At 33.2% G+C, this 26542-nt stretch overlaps 1 protein-coding gene across 3 annotated transcripts in view; it reads right to left on the bottom strand.

The window, feature by feature from the left end:
* The window catches only part of PTPRQ (protein tyrosine phosphatase receptor type Q), a 246333-nt gene that overhangs the window by 82324 nt on the left and 137467 nt on the right, over window positions 1–26542 (bottom strand). For all 3 annotated transcript variants that reach the window (XM_077845626.1, XM_077845627.1, XM_077845628.1), the window contains one exon: window positions 5962–6285. In XM_077845626.1, the coding sequence (XP_077701752.1) occupies window positions 5962–6285 (324 nt within the window). The remainder of the gene's footprint in view (window positions 1–5961; window positions 6286–26542) is intronic.

The following is a 26542-nucleotide window of genomic DNA, read 5'->3' as shown; positions in this document are numbered from 1 at the left end:
TCAATTTCTAGCTCCTTTTCAAGAAGTTCCAGGTTTTGATATGAGGGTCTATTACTACATGCTTGTGTGCAACTTGATGCCATTAGAAGTGTATATATATAAAAATAGTGAGTTGTATTAATTTATATTGTTGTTTAGTATTGTTTAGTCTTTCTTATCTTTGGGAGAAATTGTTCATTTTCATGAATTTATCTTCTTACATCAGATTGTGAAACAACATAACACTTTTTTGAATTATGACTGATAATACAAGACATTAATTTTCTTCTGGATTACTTTTTATGTTTACAAAATATCTTCAGTAAGTTATTAAAGTTTTCACTTTAATATTCAGAATAAATGCCTAATCATTACTTACTTTTTATCTTAAGAGCATTTCTGTTCTTCAAGATTTTTTGTTACCTGGCTACTTTATTTTATTCTTTTTAAAAATATTTTATTTATTTATTTGAGAAAGAGAGAGAGAACAAGAGCAGGGGCAGAGGGAGAGGGAAAAGCAGACTCCTCGCTGAGCAGGGAACCCAATGTGGGGCTCGATCCCAGGATCATGACCTGAGCTGAAGGCAAGATGCTTAACCTAATGAGCCACTTATGTGCCCCTAATTTATTTTATTCTTATACGTTAGTTAGTTCATCATATATATTATCTGGCAATAATATGTATAGTGTCTTTCTTTCTTTAAAGATTTTATTTATTTATTTGAGAGACAGACAGAGAGAGCAAGCAAGAGCATGAGCCAGGGGAAGGAAGCAGAGGGAGAGGAAGAAGCAGACTCTGTGCTGAGCAGGGAGCCCAATGCGGGGATATGGAGCTGAATCTCAGAACCCTGCAATCACAACATGAGCCAAAGGCAGATGCTTTACCCACCGAGCCACCCAGGTACCCCTTTCCTTCTTCCATATCAAATGCAATTTCAGATTATCTCTCCTGGGTTTAATATAATAAATACAATTTTTCCTTTACTGTACAATTATGAAATTCAGATGTAAATGTGTGTGTGTATATAGTGTGTGTGTATATATGTCCTCTCAATTCCTAAGACTAAAAAGGGGTAATCAACTCATTCTCATAACTTACACAATTTATTATCCCCAAAGAATACTCAAGTGAAAAGCTAGTAAGTTTGCAAATGCCAAGAAAAATCATATGTATGTTGTCACAAATTCTGAAATATATAATTTTTTTTTTTTTACTTTTCTCTCTTAATCACAGTGGTAGAAAGGCACTTTCCATGTATTCTCTGGAACTAAAATAGGAAAACTTTTATTATCCTACTGATAAACAACAGAGTAGAAAATTAGCTCTCAAGCAGAGGGAAAAAAGAGAAAGGGAATAGGAGTAGTATAGACAACCTACTTAAATATTGATAAATATCTTCTGTGCTCAAGTATTGTCTGATAGTGAATTCAAATTGTGGCAATGAAATACGAGATTCAGAGAGTAAGAAAGTACCAGATAAAAGACAAACTAGTGCTTTGTAGAGAGGTGCTCTGTGGATTAGTCAAGACCTGGAAACTGGGGTGAAGAGAAGCCAAGATTACTTTCTCCATCACACCAAGAACTAACCAACCAACCAACCACCAATGACAATGAGAGACATACTGGTAAAACTAGGAAAATAATGCTTAAAAAAAAACACACTGATTGTGAAAAGTCTGTAATACTTTATCATATTTCCTTTAGACCAAAATGAGCAAAATGGAATAATAGGAAATTGAAAGTAACCAAATTCTAGTGAGTTGATCACACACCTAAAAAGGGGTAAGAAGGAAGGGAGACTAGGTTGGAAGCAATGACACTCAAATGGAAAAATTCCTAAATTTTAATTTAAGAATGTGAGATTCTTTAAAAACTCAACTTCGCAGTTTCATTTAGCAGATTCTGAATTAATCATGTTGTCATTTTATGCTAATTGAACATTGATCATTATATCTGGAGTGCTCAAAGGGATGATGCATTCAAAAAACCCACTTGCTGGCTCACTATAGCGGGTAAAAGCAGGTACTATCCAAGTAAGATGATGGTAAGGAGTAGGATGGGAATCCTGTGTCTGAATCCTCTAATGGTCTGTGCAGTAGAAGGTCTATTTTAACTAAAGGCTACAAAGTAGCCATCCACAGGCCAGGTCTGGGCTACTGATGTGTTTATTTTGAACTACTAAATGATTTTAAATTTAAAAGATTGTCATAAGCAAAAAACAGTGTTTTCACATAAAAAAAATCTAAATTTCCTATTTCTCTAAAAACTGTCCTTTTGTCTATAGGACAGTAATAAGCCTTTAGACAACACGATCTCTGTTAATTTGTCACAGTTTCCACCACTCCCAATTGCGTTACATAAGCCTGCTTCATTCATTATAGTACCTCTTCAGTTAACTTCCAGTTGCCCCAGGACTCTAAAGTTTATCCATTCAGTCAGTGTCCCATTTTTTTTTAAATATTTTATTTTTTATTTGAGAGAGAGAGAGAGAGAGAGAGAGAGAGAATGCACAGTGCAGGGAAAGGCAGCAGGAGGAGCAGACTCCATCCCAGGTCCCTGAGATCATGACCTGAGTGGAAGGTAGACGCTTAACCACCCCATCAGTGTCCAATTTTTTAATCAAATCTTCACTTGTGATTTTCCAGGTTGATGGAACTAGATTAAAATCCCTAGCTTTTCCTACATTCATATTCCCGAGCATGTATTTCTTTCTCTTTTCTAGTTAATTGGATTAGAATAGTTATTTCTTCTCAAAACCAATAGGTTTAAAATAACCATACTTACTGACTAAACCCAATCCAAATTTGAGTTTTCCATTTTTTTTTTTTCCTTTTCTGTGTTATGGCACCATCATCCTCAGTATCGCCCGAACTGGAAAACAGTTCATTCTCCCCTACCCATTTTAGCTTACTATTCAAGTTTTACTCATTTAGGAAATATTTATAGAGTACCTACTCTTAACAGGCAGCATTCTCTAGGCAATGAGAAATAGCAATAGTTAAGACAGATTCTAAAAACATGAAAATAAAAGTGAAAAGCTATTACAAATGCTCGTTAAGATAGCATGATATTCTAGAAAAAGATGGCAAAGCTATTTTAAATTGGGTGGTCAGGGAAATCCATTCTGAGCAGGAATCATTTAAGTAGGCATACACATTATATAAAAAGCTGTTTATACAGAGATGGAAGTGAAAGAACATTACAGTCAAAAGGAACAGTGTGTGGAAGGCCCAAGGCCTGGGAGTTTAGTGTGTTCAAGCAACAGAAAAAAGTGTCCGGTGTGAGAGTGAGTAATGATAAGTGGGAAAGTAGTTACGGATGAGGTTAGGAGTGTTAGGTAAGGGCCAGGTCATCTAGGACTTTGTTAATCATATTAAGAAATTTGAATTTTATTCTGAAGCAATGGAAATTCATCAGATGGCTTCAAACAAGGAAGTGACATCATCTGATTCAGTTTTAGAAAGATCAGCCCGGGAAGCTCAGGAGGTCAGTTAGGTTAATGCAGTGGTAATAGTAATGAAGGATAGGATTAGTACAATTGCAATGCAAATGGAGGGACATGTTTAGATGGCACAGTTGAAATAAATCATTGGAAAGAATTGAGGAGGAAAAGAACATGGCCTAGATTTTCATTTTCTGTAACAGATGAGTAGTGGTGCACTTTACTGAGATAGAGTAGATTGGAGGATGAGAGGTTTGGTGTTTAGACCACATTAAATTTTGAAAGATATATGTGATACACATGTCGAATGATGTCAGTTGATCAGGCAAATATAGTAATCTAGGGAGGTTCTAGGGAGGAATCAGAACTAGAAACAAATATTTGAGAATAATCACTGTATCAGCAGACTTTAAAGTCATAGGGCAGGATAAGGTCACTTCAAGGTAAGATCGCCTACGGGCTGTGTGTTGATATAGAAAATGTACAAATATAGATATCTGGGCACTTCAATACTTACATTTAAAAAAGGAACGAGAAAAGGAAACTAAGAAAGGGCTATCAGGGAGATAAGAGAAAAACAAGAAGGGCAGAGATTACAGAAACTAAGAGTCAAAGTGCTACAAGGAGGAGAGGTGATAATGTGTTGAAAGCTGAGTTGTTTGGATTCTATCTCAAATGTTGAGTTGCATGAACAAATATTGGTTGGAAATTTACTACATAAAAATTATACTAGGTACTCCTGGGAATATAGTTTGTGATGTAAAATATAAAGCCTTTAGGACTACAAAGGCCTACAACAGCACCTTTTCATCACTGAAAGTCTGTGTGTGTGTTTACTTATAGATACCAAAAATTTTTAGGAAAATGTGATTTGAATCTGAAAGGAATAATCTAGTAATAATCTTGCTTAAGATAAAAGAATGGTAACATAAGGTCCCTCTTTGGATGGTTTACATGGGATGGTACTGAGCTGGGTAACCAGGCCAACTTGAAATTTGCTCAGGATGGCTTGGGGTGGAAATGGCATTTCAGGCAGTGCAGACATTCCTCAGAGCTCTGGCTTGTAGGACTTGATTTGAAATTTATTTGTTTTTCATGGAAACCATTACAATTCTATGTAGATAGTGTTCAGAATAAATAACAGAAATTTACCTACTCATGGTTAATCCTGTTATCTAACCAAGTAGTGTAACCAGTTAGTTTTATTTATTTTTTTTTTATTTATTTATTTTTTTATTGGTGTTCAATTTACTAACATACAGAATAACACCCAGTGCCCGTCACCCATTCACTCCCACCCCCCGCCCTCCTCCCCTTCTACCACCCCTAGTTCGTTTCCCAGAGTTAGCAGTCTTTATGTTCTGTCTCCCTTTCTGATATTTCCCACACATTTCTTCTCCCTTCCCTTATTTTCCCTTTCACTATTATTTATATTCCCCAAATGAAACCAGTTAGTTTTAAATTATAAAACGAAAGTTACAATAGCATTTTTACCCATACTTTGAATGATTTCTATGGAAAGGTATTTAAAGAGCTCTTTCTTGAATACAAAAGTCCAGAAAGATGGGCAGATGGCAAAATAATGATCAGAAACTATTTTTTATTTCTTCTCTGTGTTTTTTTCCTTCTTCACATCTCAAGCTAGGAGTTGAACCCTTGGTATTTCTTTGCCTCAGAATTTTATATGGATATAAAGCACAAGCTGAAAAGCTGTTTGCCAGCAGATCTGTCTCAGCTGTGTCATGTGCATGTGTGTATATGCATGTGTGTGTATGTGTGTGTGCCTAAAGTCACTGAAAAGGCTGTAAAGTCTGGCCTAAAAGCAGCAGAGCATCAGAGCACATATTAAGGGAAAATGTAGGCATGACCAAAGAGTGCTCAGTGGCAATCAGTATAGCCTAATAATATATAATAATAATTTTTATATATATATATATATATATATATATATATATATATATATATATACAGGCTATATATATAATACAGCCTATAAGAGAGGCCCATTATGCTTTATTTCAAGGAAAGACTCTAAGTCCTTGGTCAACTCTGAAAGTCTGAGAAAAGCCTTAACTAATAATATCTGAAATTGAATTTCCCACTGGGATTCAATTAAATTAAAAACAAATGTTATTACATGCATTGGTTAATACACGAATTTAGTAATTTTCATGTTCAGTGATTTTACACAAAATTATATTATGTAAAAATCATCAATTTAATAGATATCAGTATATATATATTTATATTCATAAATATAAATGTATTTATATTCATAAATAAATATATTTATTTATTTCCTTTTCATGGAAACCACTACAATTCCATGTAGCTAGTGTTCAGGATAAGCAATAGAAATTTATTTAGCTAATTACGATTAATGATGTCTAAGCAAGTAGGGTATCTAGTTAGTTTTAAAATATAAAACTAAAGTTGCAAGAGCAATCATTACCTATATTTTGAGTGATCTGTGGAAAAGCATTCGAAGGGCTTGTTCTTGAATGCAAACGTGTCAACATATATAGAAGATAATACTTACGACCAGGAAGGGTTTGTGTAGATATCCAATTTGAAGCATCTCCATAGCCAGCATTGGTGCTGGCAGCCACTTGGAATCTGTACCATCTAAATTTCTTTAATCCATACACTGTCTCTTCAGTTAGGTCAGCTTCATAAAGGTATTGAATTTTTTGATATTCAACACATTCTTCAGAATCCCATTCTAGGCATTTCTGAGCCCGCAGTTGAGTGGTTATCTTGTAATTTTGGAAGTAGCCAAAAATAGTGTCAGGTCTCATCCATGTTAATGTTGCACTAGTGGCCTGAACATTAGAAAAAGTAATATTTGTGGGAATACTGGGAACTAAAAAATAAAGGAGAAAAATGGAAAACAATTAGAATTACCAAAAATTGTTAAACAGAAGGGAGAAATGGATTCAAAAATATTTCTTTATTATGCACCTAGTGGCAATTTTTTATTACAACTGCCCTTAGTATCACCACATTTAATGGGCAGAACCTTAAGATTATTCTTCGGAGGCCACCAGTTCAAAAGGTAGAGGACAAAACAACTGTGACTTGATTAATGCTCAATTTTGCTCCCAGAATCACTCATCCGAATCTCAGGTAAACTTACTTTGGCTTCATATATAAACACTAGTAGAAAAGAAAGTTACATGCTCATTTAATCTTCTGCACTTTCCTGGGTATTGTCTGAGTTTTAAGATTCAGTTCCCAAGAAAGACATACTTACATTTAAATGTTCAGATGGACACAAATACATCTGATATATAGTAAATGTTGATTATACAATAATTCTAAATAAACAATATTATTAGCTGAATTAATAATTTATATAACTCTGATTTTTTTATCTTGCATATATTTTAAATTGACAAAACCAAGTGACCAATCAATTTGACAAAACACTTTCTAGAACATCATCTGGCACACTGATAATACATACACAAAGGTATCTATATCATCTACAATCACATGGTCCTACTTGGAGTAATTTATTAGATTTCATATTAACCACTGGTTTACTATTTGCATGCCGTGTGTGAGGCTCTGAGCCTGGTGTTAAGGATTCAAGATGATAACCATTTACTGAACACATAATATAAGCACCTTACAGTTAGTAATATGAAAGAACAATGAACTAAGTGAGATAAGCACTTTTTTCAACTATGTCTTTCCCTGAGTGTGTGCAAGGGCTTTTGCTCAGAAGACTAAGATATAGAATGATAACGACATGTATGAAAATTACATAATTCATAAAAATGATATGGTATAATAACACTTAAAAATAAGAAAATAAATGAGTTAGATAACTCATTCATTCCTAAATGTACCATATTAATTCAAGATTCAATAAATATCTAATGAACACCTAATTTGTGCTAAGTGCTATTGTATCTGCTGGGTAAACAACGAATAAGCCAAATAGGAGTTCATGCCCTTGTGTAATTTACATTCAGGATAGTTATTTACAATAAAAGTATAAGTATTGTATATCGATCGCATTTTGGATGATGATTAGTGTCTTGGAGAGAAATAAGGAATGGAAGAAAGAGACAGAGATGATCCAAAGATATTGAAATTTTTAACTAACTAGTCAGAGAAGGCCTCATTGATTAGAAGACATGAAGTTCCTGATGAAGGTGGGGGAACAAATCATGGGAATACTTGAAAAAAGAACATCCTGGCAGGGGAAAATGCATAATTATAGGCCCTAAGCTGGAACCGTGCTTGATATATTTGAAGAATAACAAGGAAGCCAGTGTGGCTAGCAAGAATTGAAGAGATATTGAAGGTAAATTGTATATGACATTGTAGGACACTCTCACAACATTCATTTGAGTAGAGGAATGACAGGCTTTAAAATATTTTCATAGAATCATTCCTGTTACTGTGCTGATTATAGACTGAAGGGAGATAAGGATATAAACAGAGAGAGCAATTAGGCTGCTGCAATGTCAACACAACAGATCACGACGTGATGGGGATCACAGCAGCAGAAATGAAAGGAAGCATCAGATACTGAACATATTTTGAAGGGGAGCTGGCAGGCTTTGCTGATGTGTGACATGTGGAGTATAAGGAAAGAGAGAGTAGAGGGAAAGCTCTAAAGATTTTGGATTGAGCAAACAGAAGGATGAAGTCATTATTAACAAGAAGGAAGGAGTAAGCTTTGGGGAGGGAGATTAAGAATTTATTTTGAGCATGTTACCTTTGAAATGCCTATCAGATATCCAGAAAGAGATGTCAGATAGATCGATACATGAGTCTGGAGTCCTGTAAAAACGTCTAGACTTTAGTTAAAAATTTAAATTTCCTCTTAAATTTTTATTAAATTATCTATAGACATTGCACATATATTTGCCTAAATCTGGAAGAAAAGAAAAAGTCTAATGCAATGGAAAACAAGAAGCAGATAACTGAAAGTCATATGATTAGATTCAATTACTCTATTTTCCATTACTAACACTTATCATCAAATCTTAGCGTATTTAATTGAACATTAACCTTTAAAGTAGATTACAAACTGAATACCTGATACACTGCCTACAACATACCTTCTCTTCTAGTTTTAGTTATGCAGAAAAGCAATTAGAGAAAAAGTTTTTTAAAGGAAAATTTACCTTATAGAGGAATCAGTTTTAGAATTGATTAAAAAATAGAATTTCGATAAAAAGTAGAATTTCTAGAATTTATTCAAGTCTTGGCCACTAAGTCTGAACTCAGACCACCTAAAGATAAGACAAATTTTCAAAATATTCTAACCCAAATCAAAGACATGAATGATCTTGGGGTTCAGGAATAGTCTTAAGAGAAAAGGTGGCATGTGAGATAGGATTTAATGATTGTTAAGGTAGAGATTTAGAGAGAGGGTAATGTGATCTAGTCAAGTTCAATTATGATTTATAGGCCATATTGGCAATTAAAAAGAGAAAGGCTACACAATAACCTGAGGATATACTGTGTTAGGGGAACTTACAGTTTGTCAGGCAATGGAAAGCTATTTTGGTGTCAAGATGAGATGTCCAGAAGTACATTTTATCAAGCCTAGTCTGGTAATTACACTACAGGAAAAGAGACAAATTCATAGACTACTAGGTATGCTCAGAAAAATAAAGAAATACGATGGTAGCAGTAAGAAATACATTTTAGACTTATTTTTGTAGTTAAATTCATGGAACTGGCAAATGAATCAGAAGATGACAGAAACATAATTTGAAGGAAGTTTAGAGATGATCTTGGTCAATTTGTCTTTTTATGTCTAACCCTTATGTAGGTACGTGTCCCCCAAGATTCCTGGCCACTGTATACTCATCTTCATCCAGTTTTTTTTTTTCATCCAGTTTTTCAACCAAGCCCTGATATAGGTGCTGATATGAAAAAAATTTTCATCTGTAATTAAGAAACCAAATCAATTAAGGAATGCACTTGTAATGAGTACCAGTTGTTGTATGGAAGTGCTGAATCACTATATTGTACACCTGAAACTAATGTTGTACGGTATGTTAATTGAAATTGAAATAAAGACTTTTAAAAAATAAATAATAAATAAAATAGGGAAAGATTATCCAGAGGACCTGATTGAGTCCTTTAAAAACAGAGTTTTCTTTGGCTCATTACAAAAGAAGAAACAACATATTTTAAGTAAGAAACAGATTTGATGTACAAGAATTTACCCATTGTTGGCTTGGAAGAAGCCAACAAGATAAACAGTCTAAGACATCTCTAGGAACTAAGATTTCATTTAGATAGATGGTCAAGAAAGGCTTTAATTTAATCAGAGAACTGATAAGATTAGCTTCCCAGATGAAAAATATGAGGATGTGTTAAGATTCTGAGGGGAAGAGAGTACGGCACATTAGAAACACTTAAGGAACATAGCAGCATCCACAAGGGATGGATAGGAAGATAGAAAGCTGGAGGTGTAGGCTAGAATCAGATAATGTTGAGCCTTCTGGACTAGATTCAAGATTTTTAGCGCAGTGAGGATATAAAGTGCAGTGGGGATATTTGAAAAGTTTAATACAGACTTTTCATTTGCATTAAAACAATAGACTCTGCTCTTTCCCAGTGGGAGCCAGGAAGTATGATCCAGACATTTCCCTCTTTTGAGTCCACCAACAAACACCACTTCATGTTTCAACTTCAACCTAGGGTTTACTAAGCAACTAAAGGTGGGAAGAAAATGGGATGCGTTAGTTATCCAATGAACTGGAGAAGGCAGAAGAAACGACCCTTTTTCCAATTCAGCAGAAAGGATGACAAATTGCCCGTGGTTGTTCCATGATCAACTTTTTCCCCACTCCAGTGTTAAGATTTTAGGAATGAAGACTTTAATGGCAAAACTTGCTACCTATAAAAATTTTCAGCAGATCAATACTGGTCCACAGGCTCTTGTGTTTTCCAAATAAGTATTGCAGGAAAAAAAAAGTCTAAAAGGATAGTACTTTAACCTGACAAAGAAACAGAAGAATTATTTGTAGCCTGACTAAAGGAAGAGTATCAGCAATTGAGTTGCCTTCAATGTGACAGGCATAATGATGGACCCTGCACAGATACACAGTGTCTGGCACATATGGGCACACAATAAGTATTGACTATATGAATAAATTATGGTTCATTGAAACAGTCCTTTGGTTTTCAAGTGGTACAAAATTTTGTCCACATTTTCCAATCCAATGTATTTAGAAAGATAAACCAGAAATAAATCTAATCTGAAGACAAATATATTAGCATAACTCATACACAATTTTTTAAAACAAAGATACCTCAGTGGCATTCAAAAAGACCAGCATTTATATGCAGTATCTTCTCTTTTGATGAACTGTGTTTTGAACTAGACTATTTCAAAGCAACTGCCCTATTGAATTACAGATACAAAAAGGATTACACTCATTTTAGCATGGAGAATCAGATTTCCATTCTTTAAGAATGACTAAAAACCTCAATTTTTTTCTATCCACAGATGGTACTAATTTGAACACATCATTCCATGCTTCCTGGAGTAATCACACAGCTTGCTTAGATTTTCTAAACATGACTGAACTGTGATGAAGCGATCAACATTCACTGGCAAGGTATTCCGTAAATTACATTTTTATTTGTAAATTATTCTTATCTGTAAAATACTTTCATCATAGTTGAAATGCAAGCCTGTAGAACTATATAAGTGAAATTTGTTTTAGGTTTAAGTGCTTGTCAGTTTTTAGTGACTATTTAGTAGGTTCCACATAGAAGATGAAAGTGTGTATGAAGTGTAATTATTCTCTAAACTTCGAATATCAATTATTAGAAGTTGCCAACATCCCATGATCGGATTCTTACGGTGGTTTGTATTAACTTCTCACTGACCTGATTAAGCATACTAACATGGAAGACCAAATTTCTTTAACTCTTTCTTTATGACTATATATTTTTATCTTCAACCACAGATGTACTTTCTTTCAAACAAAACAGATGCCTGAACATTTATATTTATAATTTATATATATGAACCTTTAAAAAGTACCAACATAATGTTTCCAAGTTTATTAAGAATATTTTGCCTCTACTAGTTTTAAATAATCTACAATCCTTTTAGAAACACAAGGTACTAATATATGATCTGAGCATATACAAATAAAAATCACAGTTTATCAATACTAACATGAGTCAATATAAAAATAGAAATTCCTACAAAGTTGAGTGCAAAAAAACAATTTCAGCATAGCAGATCTCAATTTTGCACTAATTTGAATTTAATTAATAACATTTACTGATCATTCACATTGAACAGTGTAGGCAAGTCATTATAAGTCTTGTGGAATAAGCTGATTTTCATATATATCTGAAAAGTAATTAAGCCAATAGAAACCACCACAAATAGGTGATGCTTAAAGAAATGTTTCAAAGAAAGAGAATATCTGGGGGCTATAATTTGAAGGAACAATTAGGAATCAGTAGATACGTGGAAAAAAAGATGTTTAAGTACATTAAGTATGAGAGAGATATAACTAACTACAAATTGTCAAGATCTGGAAAGTATACTAGACTGGAGAAAAGAAGGTTTAATGAAGTAATAAGAAAAAAAGAGGAGGCCATCAAGTGTATTATTGAAAGGCACTGAAAGTTTAAGAGGTGAGTTTAGGTGATTACGTAAACTCTATTAGGCAATACAGAACAATCAACAGAGATTAACTGGTAAAGTATAAACTTAAAGAAAAGCTTGAGCCTCCATGTAGCTAGTTATTAGGAAAAGTAGAATTTGATAGAAACTGGTTAGATGTTGTATATATGCAGTGCAATGCAGATTAAAATAACAGGAATAATTAGGAAATAGAGTTCTGTAAAAAGGCAAAGAATGTCAGCAGAATGTGCTTATTTACTGGGCAGAAAGGATATAGGAGTAAAATATGGAATGAACCCAGAAATTGGGTCAATAGATATAATGTACACTGTATACTTCCTAGAGGTAGGCTATGACTCAGCTCTATGTTACAGAAAATAATACAAAGGAAAAACTCAAGACTTTAAATCTTTTGTGATTGTAAATAAAGACAAATAACAAGAAAATGAAATTATCTCTGGTTCTGAGATGAAAGATGTATTTCTCTCGCAAAAAAAAAAAACCATCAAATAAACAGGTTGTCATGTAATTTAATGAACAATATCCTCAACAACATCCTTACATAGTAAATGCTAAGTATCTTTAACTTGGCTCTTTCTTACAATGTCTCTCAATGTGAGTGAACAGAATAACTATCAAACATGTTTTTGCAAAACTATTTCTTCAGAGATTCTAATTATTCAGTTCAGACATTCTTCCCTCTAGCAGTCTAGTTTAATATAGAGATAGATTTTGGAGTAACTGGGCTAGAATTTATCAAAATATGCTATATAAAAATGATTTTAGGTGGTAGTATGAAACTGGGAATTTGGGTTGACACACTCTTTTATTGGTGCGCCAGATAAAGTCATCTTAAATATTCCACTTGAATGAAAAAGAACTGGGAAAGTATCTATATGCAGGACAAAATTTCCTAAACATTTTTAAAGTGTCTATCCTAATGCATGTATAAATGGATAATATAGGACCCAAAACTCTATGGACCACAGCTATAATAATATTAGTGCTTAAATCAAGTACTGATGAACATATAACTTATTTATAAAAATATCTCACTAAAATTTTTATTTTGTTTTGTTTTTGGAGAACGCTGCAAAGAAAATGGACTATATATTTTCTGTTGGGAGGGAAAATGAGTTGATTTGTTTTATAAAGTCAGTAGTTTGACATCTCTATATACCAAGCCATCTCACAAAAATGTCCATCAAAAGTGACAACTTTGATTTGAAATCGTTTATCAGAAGTAGTTCTTAGGGTAGTAAGTACATAGCAGAGTTAGTTGTTTATTAAGTACAACCCTATAACACCTGGAGATGAAATTGAGTCATAGACACTAATGAAGAAATGAGAAAGATATATTGGTTTGTGGGAATTTGCTTGAGAATGGATATGACTAAATGACATATTAGTTTCATATCTTGTTAACATGAATAGAGATATCGTAGGAGGAGAATATTTGGTTAGCCTAAGAGGTCAAGAAAAGCCAATTTGGGATAAATAAACATATATAAGCTTGGAAATCATAAGAGTGAATTAACATTTAAGGGTAGTATTTGTATATATAGTATCACAACAGTAGATGATGAAAAACTTAGCCTCTGTCAAGTTAGTAGTTAATGGGCAGTGAAGCAGAATGGGAAAAATAAATAATAAAAAAACTCAGCCAATAATGTCTGGCATATATTGATACTTGAGAAATATTTGTTTAACAAATAAAGGAATAAGTAAACAAATGAATGAATGGATGCGTGCACAGATTTCAAGAAGTAAACATCGCCAATGCTCTACCAAATGTTGATTGATGAAAAAGTGTCACCAATGCTGACTGTAATGCAATGCTACCTGAAACCATTCCTATTTTCTAAGATTGTAGCTGTACAGAAAACCTTGATAGATTAAAATATATAAAAAGGGGTCCTAGTTCTAAAGTTTGGGGAAAGCTTTATAAAAGAAAGAGAAGAATTTGGAGTTTTCCAGGATTCTGTAACACCCACATGTGGATGTGCGCACACACACACACACACACACACACAGAGGGAGAGAGAGAAAACAAAAGGAGAAATGGAAAGAGAAACAATCAATAAAGGAGAAAGGGTGAAAGGATGGGGTGAGATTAGGGACTCTGTGAAATAAAGTAACCAATAGAAAAATCCCGATTGCCAAAATACTTTTAAGAATGAAAATATACACTGTTTATTTTAGAGTCATGTATGTTATAGCAGCATAAATCACCTTTCTGTGTGACTATCACAAAAAATTCAGTAAGGCTATTTTATATAAAAGTGTTCAGTATGACTAGAGGTGTCAGAATCATGCAAAAAATAATTTTGCAGAAGCAGCTGAAAATTCATATCAAAATATTCCAATGCTCAAAAGTAGTAAGGTTGAGGATCTGTTCTGATGGTATAGCAATAGTTTTTTATCAGACTAATTCTCCTGCAGATAACAACTACACATCCTGGAGGAAAAAAAGAAACATACAATCAGGTTTTGGCTTGAGGTATTATGGAATGGCATATGAGATTGCCAATGTAGCTGGAGAAGGAGGGAGCCAAAGAGGGGTTAGACCTAAATTCTGGGTCTAAAATCCTTGGCTAATCTTTTAATTGTACATGTATGAAGGACACACTGAGGAACACAGTGGAAAGATACAGATGCAAAACTGAGTAGAAATTTTTGTTGCTTCCCAGTGCAAAGGAGACAGAATTTGGAGTTTCAATTCCACTAAATTAAGGGATTGGTAGGTGGCACAGGCCTTGTATTAAAATCCTAAATGGCCATACATTTGACTTTACTCCACACCTCCAGGTTAAGGATTTCTTCTGTAAATAATGGAGAAATCAAAACCACACATTCACAAAATTACCACTCAGTAATTTAATAGTCTGTTAGAAGACAAACCAAACACTCTTCAGAGCAAGATAGCAAAATCCAGAGTTTCTGCAATACATCACCAATAATGTCCAGTATAAGTTTAAAAATTACTGGGCAAGTAGGAAAATTACTACTGATGGGAAAATGTGACTCACACTCAGGAGGAAAAAGTGCTCAATAGAAAGAGATCACAGAATAATTCAGGTGGATGAATTAGAAGAAAGTGAATTTCAAACGATATAAGTATTTTATTTTTTTATTTTCTTTTTTTAAAGATTTATTTATTTATGATAAACACACACACACATAGAGAGAGAGAGAGGCAGAGAGAGAAGCAGGCTCCATGCAGGGAGCCCAATGTGGGACTCGATCCCGGGACTCAATCCCGGGACTCCAGGATCGCACCCCAGGCCAAAGGCAGGCGCCAAACCATTAAGCCACCCAGGGATCCCTATATAAATATTTTAAATTTGACTTAACAGAAAACACAATCATAATTAGAAACCAAATAGGGAATTTCAGCAGAGAAATGGAGATAATTAAATACAGAACTAAACAAAACTTCTAGAACTTAAAGATACATCTGAAATGAAAAATTCACTGGATTTATACAACACCAGTGTAAAAATGGCAGAAGATAGTCAATAAACTTGATAAAACATCAACAGAACTCCAATCTGATGAACATAGGAAAAAAAGTGAAACAATTTAATAAAGCCTCAGAAATTGAAAAGATAATATCAAGGGGTTATAATTGAAGTGTCAAAATAGGATAGAAGAGGAAAGAAAAATATTTGAAAAAATAATGGCCAAAAATTTCTCAAACTTCAGGAAAATATTAGTTTACCAATACAAAAAGTTAAATGAGTCCTTAGCAAAGCAAATGCAACAAAAAGTACACTAGCCATATCATTGACAAACTGCCTTAAAGAAAAGACAAAGGATCCTGAGAAATGCCAGAAGAAAATAACATGTATCACAGACAAAAGAATGATGTCTTTAAGGGGAAAAATACTTGGGGGGAAAGTAGAGGGAAATTACCTACCCAGAATTTTATATCCAGTGAAAAATTTTTTCATAAATGGAAGCAAAATAAATCTATTTTTAAGTAAATGAAATTTGAGAGAATTTGAAGTCAGCCAATCTGAACTAGAAGAAAGTCTTAAGAAAGTTAAAGGGAAATGACACTAGATGTATGGCACTGGATGGAATGATACCATAATAAAGAGCACTAAAACCAGTAATTACATAGAAAAGATATGTGATCTTTTCTCTATTTAGATGTCTACTCACTCTGTAAGTAAAAATAGTACAATTGTGGAGTTTACTTTGTACATATATGTAAATTATTTAAAATATATGGATATCAAATGAATGACATGAATAGCACAAAGTATGGCAAAATACATGGAACTGTCCTTTTGCAACTTCATACATATGTTATATATATGTACATAATTTTTTTAGAGTGGGGGCAGGGGAGGAGGAGAGGGTGAGGAAGAGAGACAATCTTAAGCAGGCTCCATACCCAGCATGGAGCCCAATGTGGGGCTTGATTTCACAACCCCGAGATTATGAGCTGAGCCAAAATCAAGAGTGGGACACTTAATCGATTGAGTCACCAAGGTGCCCCTGTAATTTCATATATTTTATGTGAGGTTGTATGATATTAAGTAGCTATGGCAAAGTAAAAAAATCTATTGTAATCCCCTTGAGCAACCACTAAAAAGAATAAGACAAAGAAGCTAAAAATACAACAGATGAATTAAAATAGCTAAAATTATTCAATTAACCTAAAGGAAGGCAAGAAAGAAACAGGAGAGGAACTAAAAAAGAGATAAGACTAAACAAATAACAAACAGTAGAACTAAATTCAACAAAGTTAATAATAACTTTAAATATAAATGGGTTAAATGCTCCATTTAAAAAGCAGAGATTGCCAGTCAAAATAAAAATGAAAGGCTCAATTAGATGCTGTCCACATGGGCATACTTTGCTGTCACCAGGCATACAATTTAAATACGATACAAATAATTCAAAAGTAAGGATAGAAAAAGATATATGATGCAAACAATAAACTAAAGAGCATGTGCCTATATTGATATCAAACAAAAGAACTTTTAAGACAAAGAGTATTCCCAAAGATAGAAGACAAATATGCACATGTTTTAAAAAAACAAATTTTGAAGGACATGAACCAAACAGTGACAGAACTGAAAGAAGGAACAGATGAACCCACAATCATTGTGGGATATTTAACATTCCTTTCTCAATAATTGATAGAATAATTAGGCTGGAAGGTGGTAAGAATATAGATATGCAAAATATCTGCAAACACCGTGAACTAATAGAGAAAACATTAAGGCCAACAACTGAAGAATATACGTTATTTTCAAGTGCTCATGGAAGAAAAATTCAACACTATAAATCATATGCTGAGCCATAGAGAATTTCTCAACAATTTTTTAAAGATTAGGTCTTAAGGATATATTCTCTGACAATGACAATAAATTAAAAATTTATGACATGAGAATATCTAGAAAATCCCAAATAATTAGAAATTAAACATGTTTATGTAACCATAGCTCAAAGAATAAATTGCAAAGGAAATTAGAAAATATTTTTATCTGAAAGTAAAAAGCCAAGATTTTTTATGTAAAATTGTCAGGAGGAGACATCACTATAAATGATTATACTTGAAAAGAAGAAAGGTTTAAAATCATTATGCTAAGTGAACTAAGCCAGACACAGAAAGATCAAGTGCGGAATCTAAAACAGTCAAACTCAGAGAAAGAGGATTTAACATCATTAATCATCACTGATATGAAAATAAGACTTAAAAATAATGAGACAGAAATTCTTTACATGAGCTAGAATGTCTGAAATTATAAAGACTGTTAACACCAAATTCTGCTGATACTGAGACTGAGAAGGAATTAGAATTTTCACATATTGCTGTTAGGTATATATTTAAAATAGGACAACCACTTTAGAAAACTTTCAGTTTCTTGAACACAAACATACATCTAGACTATGACCCAGTCATTCTACAAGAAAAGATTTAAACAAAAATATCTATAGCAGTTTTATTCATCATACTTAGTTTAGAACCTACATATCCAGAAAAACAGACACACAAATAATGGAATATTCATATGATGGAAAATTACTCAATAGTAAAAACAAAACAAAACAAAACTGAAACAAGAACGTGAGTTCGCAATTATGCTGAAAGAAACAGACCAGACATTCAAGAGTACAGACAACTCAAGAACAACTGGCCATAGCTTTTGCTGACTGTAATCAGGACAGTGTTGCCTTGGAGAGTGGCTGTCCAAGGGAGTTTTCAGTGGGAGTTGGAAATGTTCTATATGTTATTGAATGGTGTTTCATGGGGATATGCATTTCTGAAGACCCACTGAGTTGTACACTTAGGTTCTGTGCATTTCATTATATACATAATAATTTCCCACAAATAAAAAACATAAAAAAGAAAACAATCACATGAAAAGAAAAAAAGCCTTCCCATAAAAGTATAATAATAATATTCAAAGTAAGTTACATATTACATTTATGTAGAATTTAAAAATACTAGACACTAATACCTTCTAGCTAATGTTTTATAAATCTAGATGTTAGTAGAATAAAATGGTGATGAGCTTTCTTGTATTTTTCATATGTCCATACTAGAGAAGAAGCCTTACAGATTAGCCCAAGTAGTCAACAAATACTTTCAACTATCTTTTGGAAATTATTCAATCTTCAGGCAAATTCCTAATAGTACTTGTGAGATGAGTGAAGTAAATCCATCAGAGAAGGACAATCATTATACGGTTTCACTCATACGGGGAATATAAGAAATAGTGAAAGGGATTATAGGGGAAAGGAGAGAAAATGAGTGGGAAATAATAGAGAGGGTGACAAAGCATGAGAGACTCCTAACTCTGGGAAACAAACAGGGGGTAGCGGAAGGGGAGGTGGGCAGGGGGTGGGGGTGACTGGGTGACGGGCACATTTCCATGTCTGCACTCGATGGAATGAGCACTGGGTATTATATTATATGTTGGCAAATCAAACTCCTATAAAAAAAAGTACAAAAAAAAATAGTACTTGTGAGATTAACATTCTATCCAGCTTTGAAGGCACATGTCTTTACAGTTAACCATTTCTCTGTAATAACATCCTAAATACAAAGTTTTAAAGTTTAGATCTAAACTTTAAAAATAATAGACTTCTCCTACATAACAAATATTAATGTAGCTGCGTTTTAAAAATTACAAACAGGATCTTGGCTTTCAAAAAATCCCTTCTAAAGTAGACTAATCTAATTACTAACAAACTAGAAAATTAGGCTACTGATTTTTAATGTATCTTTTAATTGGTATAGATTTCATTATTGTGATCCATATGGAATAATACTAACGTTGCAAATTGTTTTTAAAGTAATAATTTGTCATAATAAAGTGTCCAAACACAGAACTAATGTGTGATTTATTCGAGGTTGTAATGAATACTAGGTGGTAAACATTCAAATTGCAATGATGACATTAATATACTCAGAAGCATTATTTCTTTACTTGAATTTTGAAAGTGTTTAATCCTATATGGGCTGCTATTTATGCATGCCTTATATTTATAAAATAGCTTTCTGACCAAAAATTATTTTCTTATATATCATGAAACTTGTAATATTTGAAATTCAGTAAGTTGAAGTTAACAATAATTTGCACAACCTTCTATTTGTTCAAAGCTTTTTTATATTCACATTGTGTTATTTTTAAATTGAGTCTAAATGTAGTATTATTAATGAAATTTTGCTATCATTTAAAGTCATTTATTTTACATTTCAGAGTTTTTACACCATTCATAAATGGTTTTTCCCTGAAGCTTATAATCTCACAAAAACAACAGGCACATTCCTGAAACTTTCAAGTAATAGGGTACTGGAGATAAAGAGAGAAAAGGCTCTTGCATGCACACACACACATCCTTAATTTATGTAAAAAAGAAAGTAAAAGGGAATAAGAAAAAAAATGGAGTGAAATGGGGGAGGAGGTTGATATGTAGAGGCTGTTATGAAAAGTACCAGCTACAGCTGCATAGGACAGGAATGGAAAATAGGGTAATAAGATATGTCCCAGTTCTTAAATAAGTTAATAAAAATGTTGCTTGAAGAACAGCTGTCTTTAGCTGGAGCTGGGATGAAGAAAGGAGTAATGCCTGGAGTCTACTTAATGAAAGGTATTAGAGCATCTATGGGGTCAAGGAGAATTATGCAGAGTAACTCAAATTCATTTTTTACAAATGGAATTATATTTAAAAGGACTTTTAAATTTAGAATTTGATACCTAAGACAATTTCACAATGGCAAACATTACACCTCTGGAACTGATCCAGGATAAAAAACACGATACATGTCTAGGAGCCCTAAAAGTTTCCCAGAATGGCTTCAGTATTTTACATTAATATTTTTAGTATTATAGTATTTTTGGTATTATAGGTAAGCACATATCTGTTGATAGAAATTGAGTTTTCCTGAATTTTAAATCCATATTTGGGCAAAAGTTTGTATATAGTTACATCATAAATATATCTGCACAAATTAATGAGGAAACTCATTACAAGGGACCTAAATCTCCCCACTCCATAACAGTTCTATTGAGATATTGCGAAATAACAGAAGAAAACTATTCTAATTCCAATAAATGCAAATGATGCATTGAATTTCTAAGGTAAAGGTCACTCTTTCCAGTAGAAAGAGTTCTTGGATCAGTGGTAGTTCTGCTAATAATTAGTTATAGCTCACTTAGTAGATACTTAACCTGTGTGCTTCATTTTCCATGTCTGCCAAATGAAATGACTGAATGAGGTTATCTCTGAGGTCCAATGAAGATAATTCTAAATTTTAAAAGCACAAGAAATAAATTTGTTTCATCATAGTTTTCCCATAGTCCCTAGCATATACTACTTCATACGTATTAAATAACATCACCTTGAATAGATGGATAAAAAAAATACCATGCATGATATTAAGCATCATAATCAGAATTTCTGCTGTAAGCATCTTTGCTGCCAGCATCTTTGAAACATAACTGATTGGCTGTAAAGCAATTTTGCCATAAAAGATAAAATCATGAAAAATAAAAGGACATTCATTAAAAAGGACATAATGAGGCATTAAAAATGAATGACAAAATTTGAAAGACTTTATGGCGAAATACTAAATATTTGAATACATTAAAATGTATAGTGTAGTCTCATGGAAATACTGCACAAATAATAGATTTTATTTTTTGGATTGTACCTAAGCACTTGTCAAAGTTTCTCATTCATAGTGTTATACATTCTTCTGCTTGTTGATTCATCTTCATGTACAGCATCTCATTTTTTTTCTTTTTTTGCTAAAATGTCTTCCTTCATTAAAAGATACATCAATTTCCAAATACTTGGATGCATATTTCTAAGTGAGCTTTGTATTGAGTTGTAAAAGCCTTCCACACCATTGTTTGTTCTTAGCATTTTGTCACATGTCCACTGATAGATGCTCCAAAGTTCTAGGGGAAATGTAGGTTCAAAACTCTGTGCCATTGTATAGACCGTTATGGGAACTGGCTAAGATTTATATAACATAAAAATGGGAGTACTGTATCAATAGAGAAGTGAAACCAGTTATTTTTATCTTTTTTGGAAAAATTGCCTTACAGGGTAAAAATGATCTGATCATGGTGAAAATACTTGCAGCAAAGACGCTTACTTAGAACCATTAAATATATCCCTATATGAACTTCTGCTTTGGAGAAGATGGAGTAGATGTTTTCTCCTCACTCCTTCCAGTAATTGCAACTAAAATCATGTACATTAAATATAAACCAGACACAAGAAGACACTGAAAAGTGGAGAAAGGATAGAGCAACTAGGGAAATCAGGACCCAAGAAACAGCACAGTGGTGAGTTCTCTGGATTTTCTTTTTGCCTCGTATATCCTCAAAGCCAGCAATTTGCAAATACCAACTAGCTCAGGCCAAAAAAGCCCGAATAAAAGCCTGCTCTCTCTAGCCAAGAAACAATGTAGCCTAGTGAGACAAAAAACTTTCAGACAGTCACAGCTCTACCCAAAACCACAGGAGAAAACTGTGGCCCCGCTCCTTCCCACGACAGCAAAGGTCAAATGGGGAACCTAGTCTTCTGCCCTAGGTACTGAGGCACCCCAACCATCTTTGACAGGGTAAGGCTGGAGAAGGCAAAATAAGAAGCTAGAACTTATACTCTTTTCAGAAGTAACAAGACCCCTCTATCATGTTGTTGGAGAACCATGTGAGGAACAGTGATTAGGAACTCCTACCTTCCCAGCTACAGCCAAGAGACCTCCTCAGTGGAGGCCTAGTGGGTAGCCCTCTTTCCTGTGTCCACTCAGCATTCTTCCCTGGGGTGTCAGCAGAGGGTGAGGGGGGAACTTGGATTCCTACCCTCACCTGCCAGTAATGGAAAGGTGATCTCCCTTTCTCTACCAGAGTGGGTCACAGGAAATCATTACAAATGTAATGTCCTTAATAATGATAGGGCTATTCACAAATTAGGTGAGCTGTGGAAGTTCTGATTTTCCAGCAATGAGTTTGTTTCACCTAAGGTGTAAAAATTTTGTGTGTAAAGCGGTTGGTATTATTTCATTATTATCATTTTGACATTGGTAGTGTCTGTGGTATCTTCATTCCTAAATATTGGTAACTTGTGTCTTCCTTTCATCATTGTCAGGCATGCTAGAGGTTTGTTAGTTTTAACTTTTCAAAGAATCAGCTCTTTTTTTCACTGATTTATCCTACTGTTTCATGTTTTTTTTTTTTATTTAACTGATTTCTGCTCCTATTTTTATTATTCTCTTTCGTCTTTCAGCATGCTTTGCGCTTCTTTTTCTTTTTTCTAGGCTGTAGTGGAGGAGACAGTGACCTTAAATTATTGATCCAAGATGTTTCCTTTTTTCCAACGTATGCATTCAATGCTATGTATTTCCCTCTCTTCACTGCTTTAACTGTGTCGCACACATTTTGATATTGTATTTTCATTTTATTTCAATTCAATATATTTTAGTTTACAGTATTTCTTTATTTCTCTTGAGATTTCCTTTTTGGCATATGGATTATTAGAAGTACCACTTTCTACAGTTGGTTTGATATCACATTTCAGATCCAATTTAGCATCCTGAGAGCACTTAAAAATAATTTAAAATCTCCTCAAAAAGAGATCTGTAGGACCAAAGTCTTTCATTGGAGAACTCAACTGAATGTTTAAAAAAGAATTAGTATCGATTCTATACAATCTCTTCTAGAAATGAGAAGATATTCATATTATGAAACTAATGTTACCCTAATATTGAAACTAGACAAAGACAGTGGGGAAAAACCCTCACAAAACTACAGGCCAATATCTCTCATAAATATAGAGATGTAAAAAGCCTTAACAAAATATTAACAAATATAAATCAATAACATATAAAAATAAATACACCATGATCAAGTGAGGTTGATTCCAACACTAAATGCTTGTTCAATATTAGAAAATCAGTCAATATAACCCACTATATTAATAAGATAATGAAGAAAATCACATGAAAATATTAATCAAAAATGACTAAATTATAGAAAATGGAGAACAGATGAGTGGTTGTTAGAGGGTTAAGGGACAAGACTTGAATGTGGCTATAAAAAGGTAACATGAGGGATTATTTTCATGGAAATGTTCTTTATTTTAATTGCATTCATGTAAATATGGTAGTTGTGATAACATACTATAGTTTTACGAGATGTTACTATGGGAAGAAACTGCCCAAAGGGAACATGGAATTTCTCTGAATTACTTTTTATAACTGCATGTGAATCTACAACTATCTCAAAATAAGAAATTTAATTAAAAAATATATTCTAGAAGATACACCTTTCTTAGATATTTTACCATATAATCATCTAAAAATAATTTTATAGCCATAAGTTTCTATTTAGGCTCCCAAAGTATGCATCTTAAGTGTTCACTGTGTGCTTACCACTTTCCTAGGACTGCATATTAATTGATTAGTGATTCATTCAATCTTTCATAATATTATTCATTATCACTGTATTCTAGACAAATTTCTAAACATTGGAAATAGCTGTGAACTACACAAAAATCCCTATCCTCATGGAACATGCACTGTAAAGAGGACAGATCCATAGACAATGCTATGTACAATATAAAAAAATAAAGCAGATAAAGAGGACAGAAAACTCTAGGTGAGAGGAGGTTCAATTATAAATAAATCAGATCCTCTTTAAAGGGTTTGCCTTTGAGGACATTTTCAAAAGATAAAGGTAGAGACCATACATAACTAGGGGAAGAGAAGGGAGGTTACAAAGGACCCTAAGGGCTATTGAAATGACCCATAGGATTTTATTCTTTGTGACTTGAGATACTCAGTTACTATGTAATGAACAAATTTTTCTTCTAAAAAGTACTGCAGTCTCTTAGGACAATGGTCAAAAAACAATCACTATTTTTAGAGTTACTTATGTTGCTTCCCATTTTAAATTTAGCAGACTTCTCACTTTTCCATGATATTATATTCAAACTTCTGCTACAAATACGCAAAACTAAGAGCAAAGTAAGCCCCACTTAAGTTATTCAACTTCCCTTCCTACACTCTTTCCAATACAATGTCCCCCGCTCTACTCAGGCTTCCACCTCAGCCTGACCCCTCATATTACATTCCTTTATCCCACTGGGTGTTTTCTCTTAGAATTCATATTTACTTCCCTCTCCCTATTAATCTCACTATTTTGTGAATAATGATCTTGCCACAGGGTGGCTTACCATGAGTGCCTTAGCATACCCATAATCTTCAGTTCTCTATACCATTTATATAGCTCAAATAAAATGAAATATATTCTTTGACATGTACTACGACATTTTCTCATAGCACACTGAGGAACAACAAAAAAATAATATTTTAAAAAACTTGGTTATTTTATTTATCTGTATCAGATAATCTAAGCAAAACAGTGGTGTAACAGCCTATGAAACTCAGGGTTCAATACCATATCATCATTTCCCATTAGGTTTCCAAATCTAAGCTTCTCCTACAAAGAAATTCTGAAGTTGCCAATGAGCAACATCTAACATCTAAGAACATTCCATTTCTTCAACATAGCTTTCAATAAAATCTATTTGTCTTGAATATCTATTTGATTTAATCTTCAATCCACACAATTACTAATGTATTAATATAGTTTTTAATTTAATTGCTTTATATATATTGGATATGTCTTTGCAATAATGGTGGAGTTATTTGGATGCACACAGCAGAGATCACTGATGCTATCTGGGATTTAAACTTGAATCTTAAACCCCAAACACAGAGCCTGCACATAGTAAGCATTAAGTAAGTATATATTGGTCAAATTTTCACATTACAAGTGTAAAAGATACTCTCACCTGATGTTCACTCTTAAGAAAAGTATTATGTTTAATACTTAAATCCATATGAGGGATACTTTATAAAACACTTGAATTTCAATTAGAGTAGCAATGCTAATAGCTATTTCTTTCTGATCTGTGACAGGCAACTATAATGGCTTTTATGCTTTCAGCAATTACTGACTGGTAAAGTAGAATGTGTCAATTCACTTGCTTAAGAACAAACAGGATCATGCAATTTTCCTACATGCTTGATTTCTTACCTCAACTGAGGAGATGGATAAGGAGAGCAATGCCAGTGGGATGTAGACAAAGGAAAAAGTGAACTTTTGAAATAGTGCATTTATTTGCAACCCTGAGGAACACTTTTACCACCCACATTCAGTCTATTCAATGGTATTTGAGAATGGTATGCATTTTTATAAAGATATAAATTTTTTTAAAAAGCTGGTAAATGGAAATCAAATTTAGTCATAATCACAGTTTGCCCAGTAATCTCTTCATTGCTAAGAGAGACCCACAAAATAGGGATTCAAATAAAATGCATAACAGATACATCTCTTAAATAATTCTTAAAGGATCGTAGTCAGGACTTTGCAAAGAGGATTGAGAGTTTATAAATATATTACTGTAGGTAATATATTAAAATATATAATATGTATAATTCTATTAATATAGGTAGCATATTATATATAATATATATTAAAATATGTAAATATATGTATATGGATAGTTTGTCATATACGGATTTTTTCAAATAACCAAGAGTAGAAGGAAAAAGAAAAATAGGGAAATTGAACACATTCCAATTCAATCATACTGTATCATTAATATATTTGCTAGTTCAGTGGACTTCCAGTGGGTCCCTACAGGTGCCTGACACCTTCTGTTGGATTAAAACTAATGAAGAAATCACTGCTGAAAATAACACTCCTAAAAACCACATATGTGTATTTTACTTTCCCTCAATTAAATTTTGGGCATCCAAGGGATGTAGCTTATTCTTACTGTTTGATTGGAAATTACTGAACTCCGAAGAGCTTTGAATAAATCCATACTGTAAAATTATCTTCCAGAAAAAAAGTTTTAAAAACTCAATATTAAATCACCACATTTACTAAGATTTGAAAATAATATGGATAAGTGTAGTATGGATTTTGAGTTAATATGAGATTCTAAA

Source organism: Canis aureus, chromosome 13 (assembly GCF_053574225.1).
Source record: "Canis aureus isolate CA01 chromosome 13, VMU_Caureus_v.1.0, whole genome shotgun sequence".
In the NCBI taxonomy this organism is placed as follows: domain Eukaryota; kingdom Metazoa; phylum Chordata; class Mammalia; order Carnivora; family Canidae; genus Canis; species Canis aureus.
Note: the sequence above shows the minus strand (reverse complement) of the source record. Positions and strands in the feature narration are given on the sequence as shown.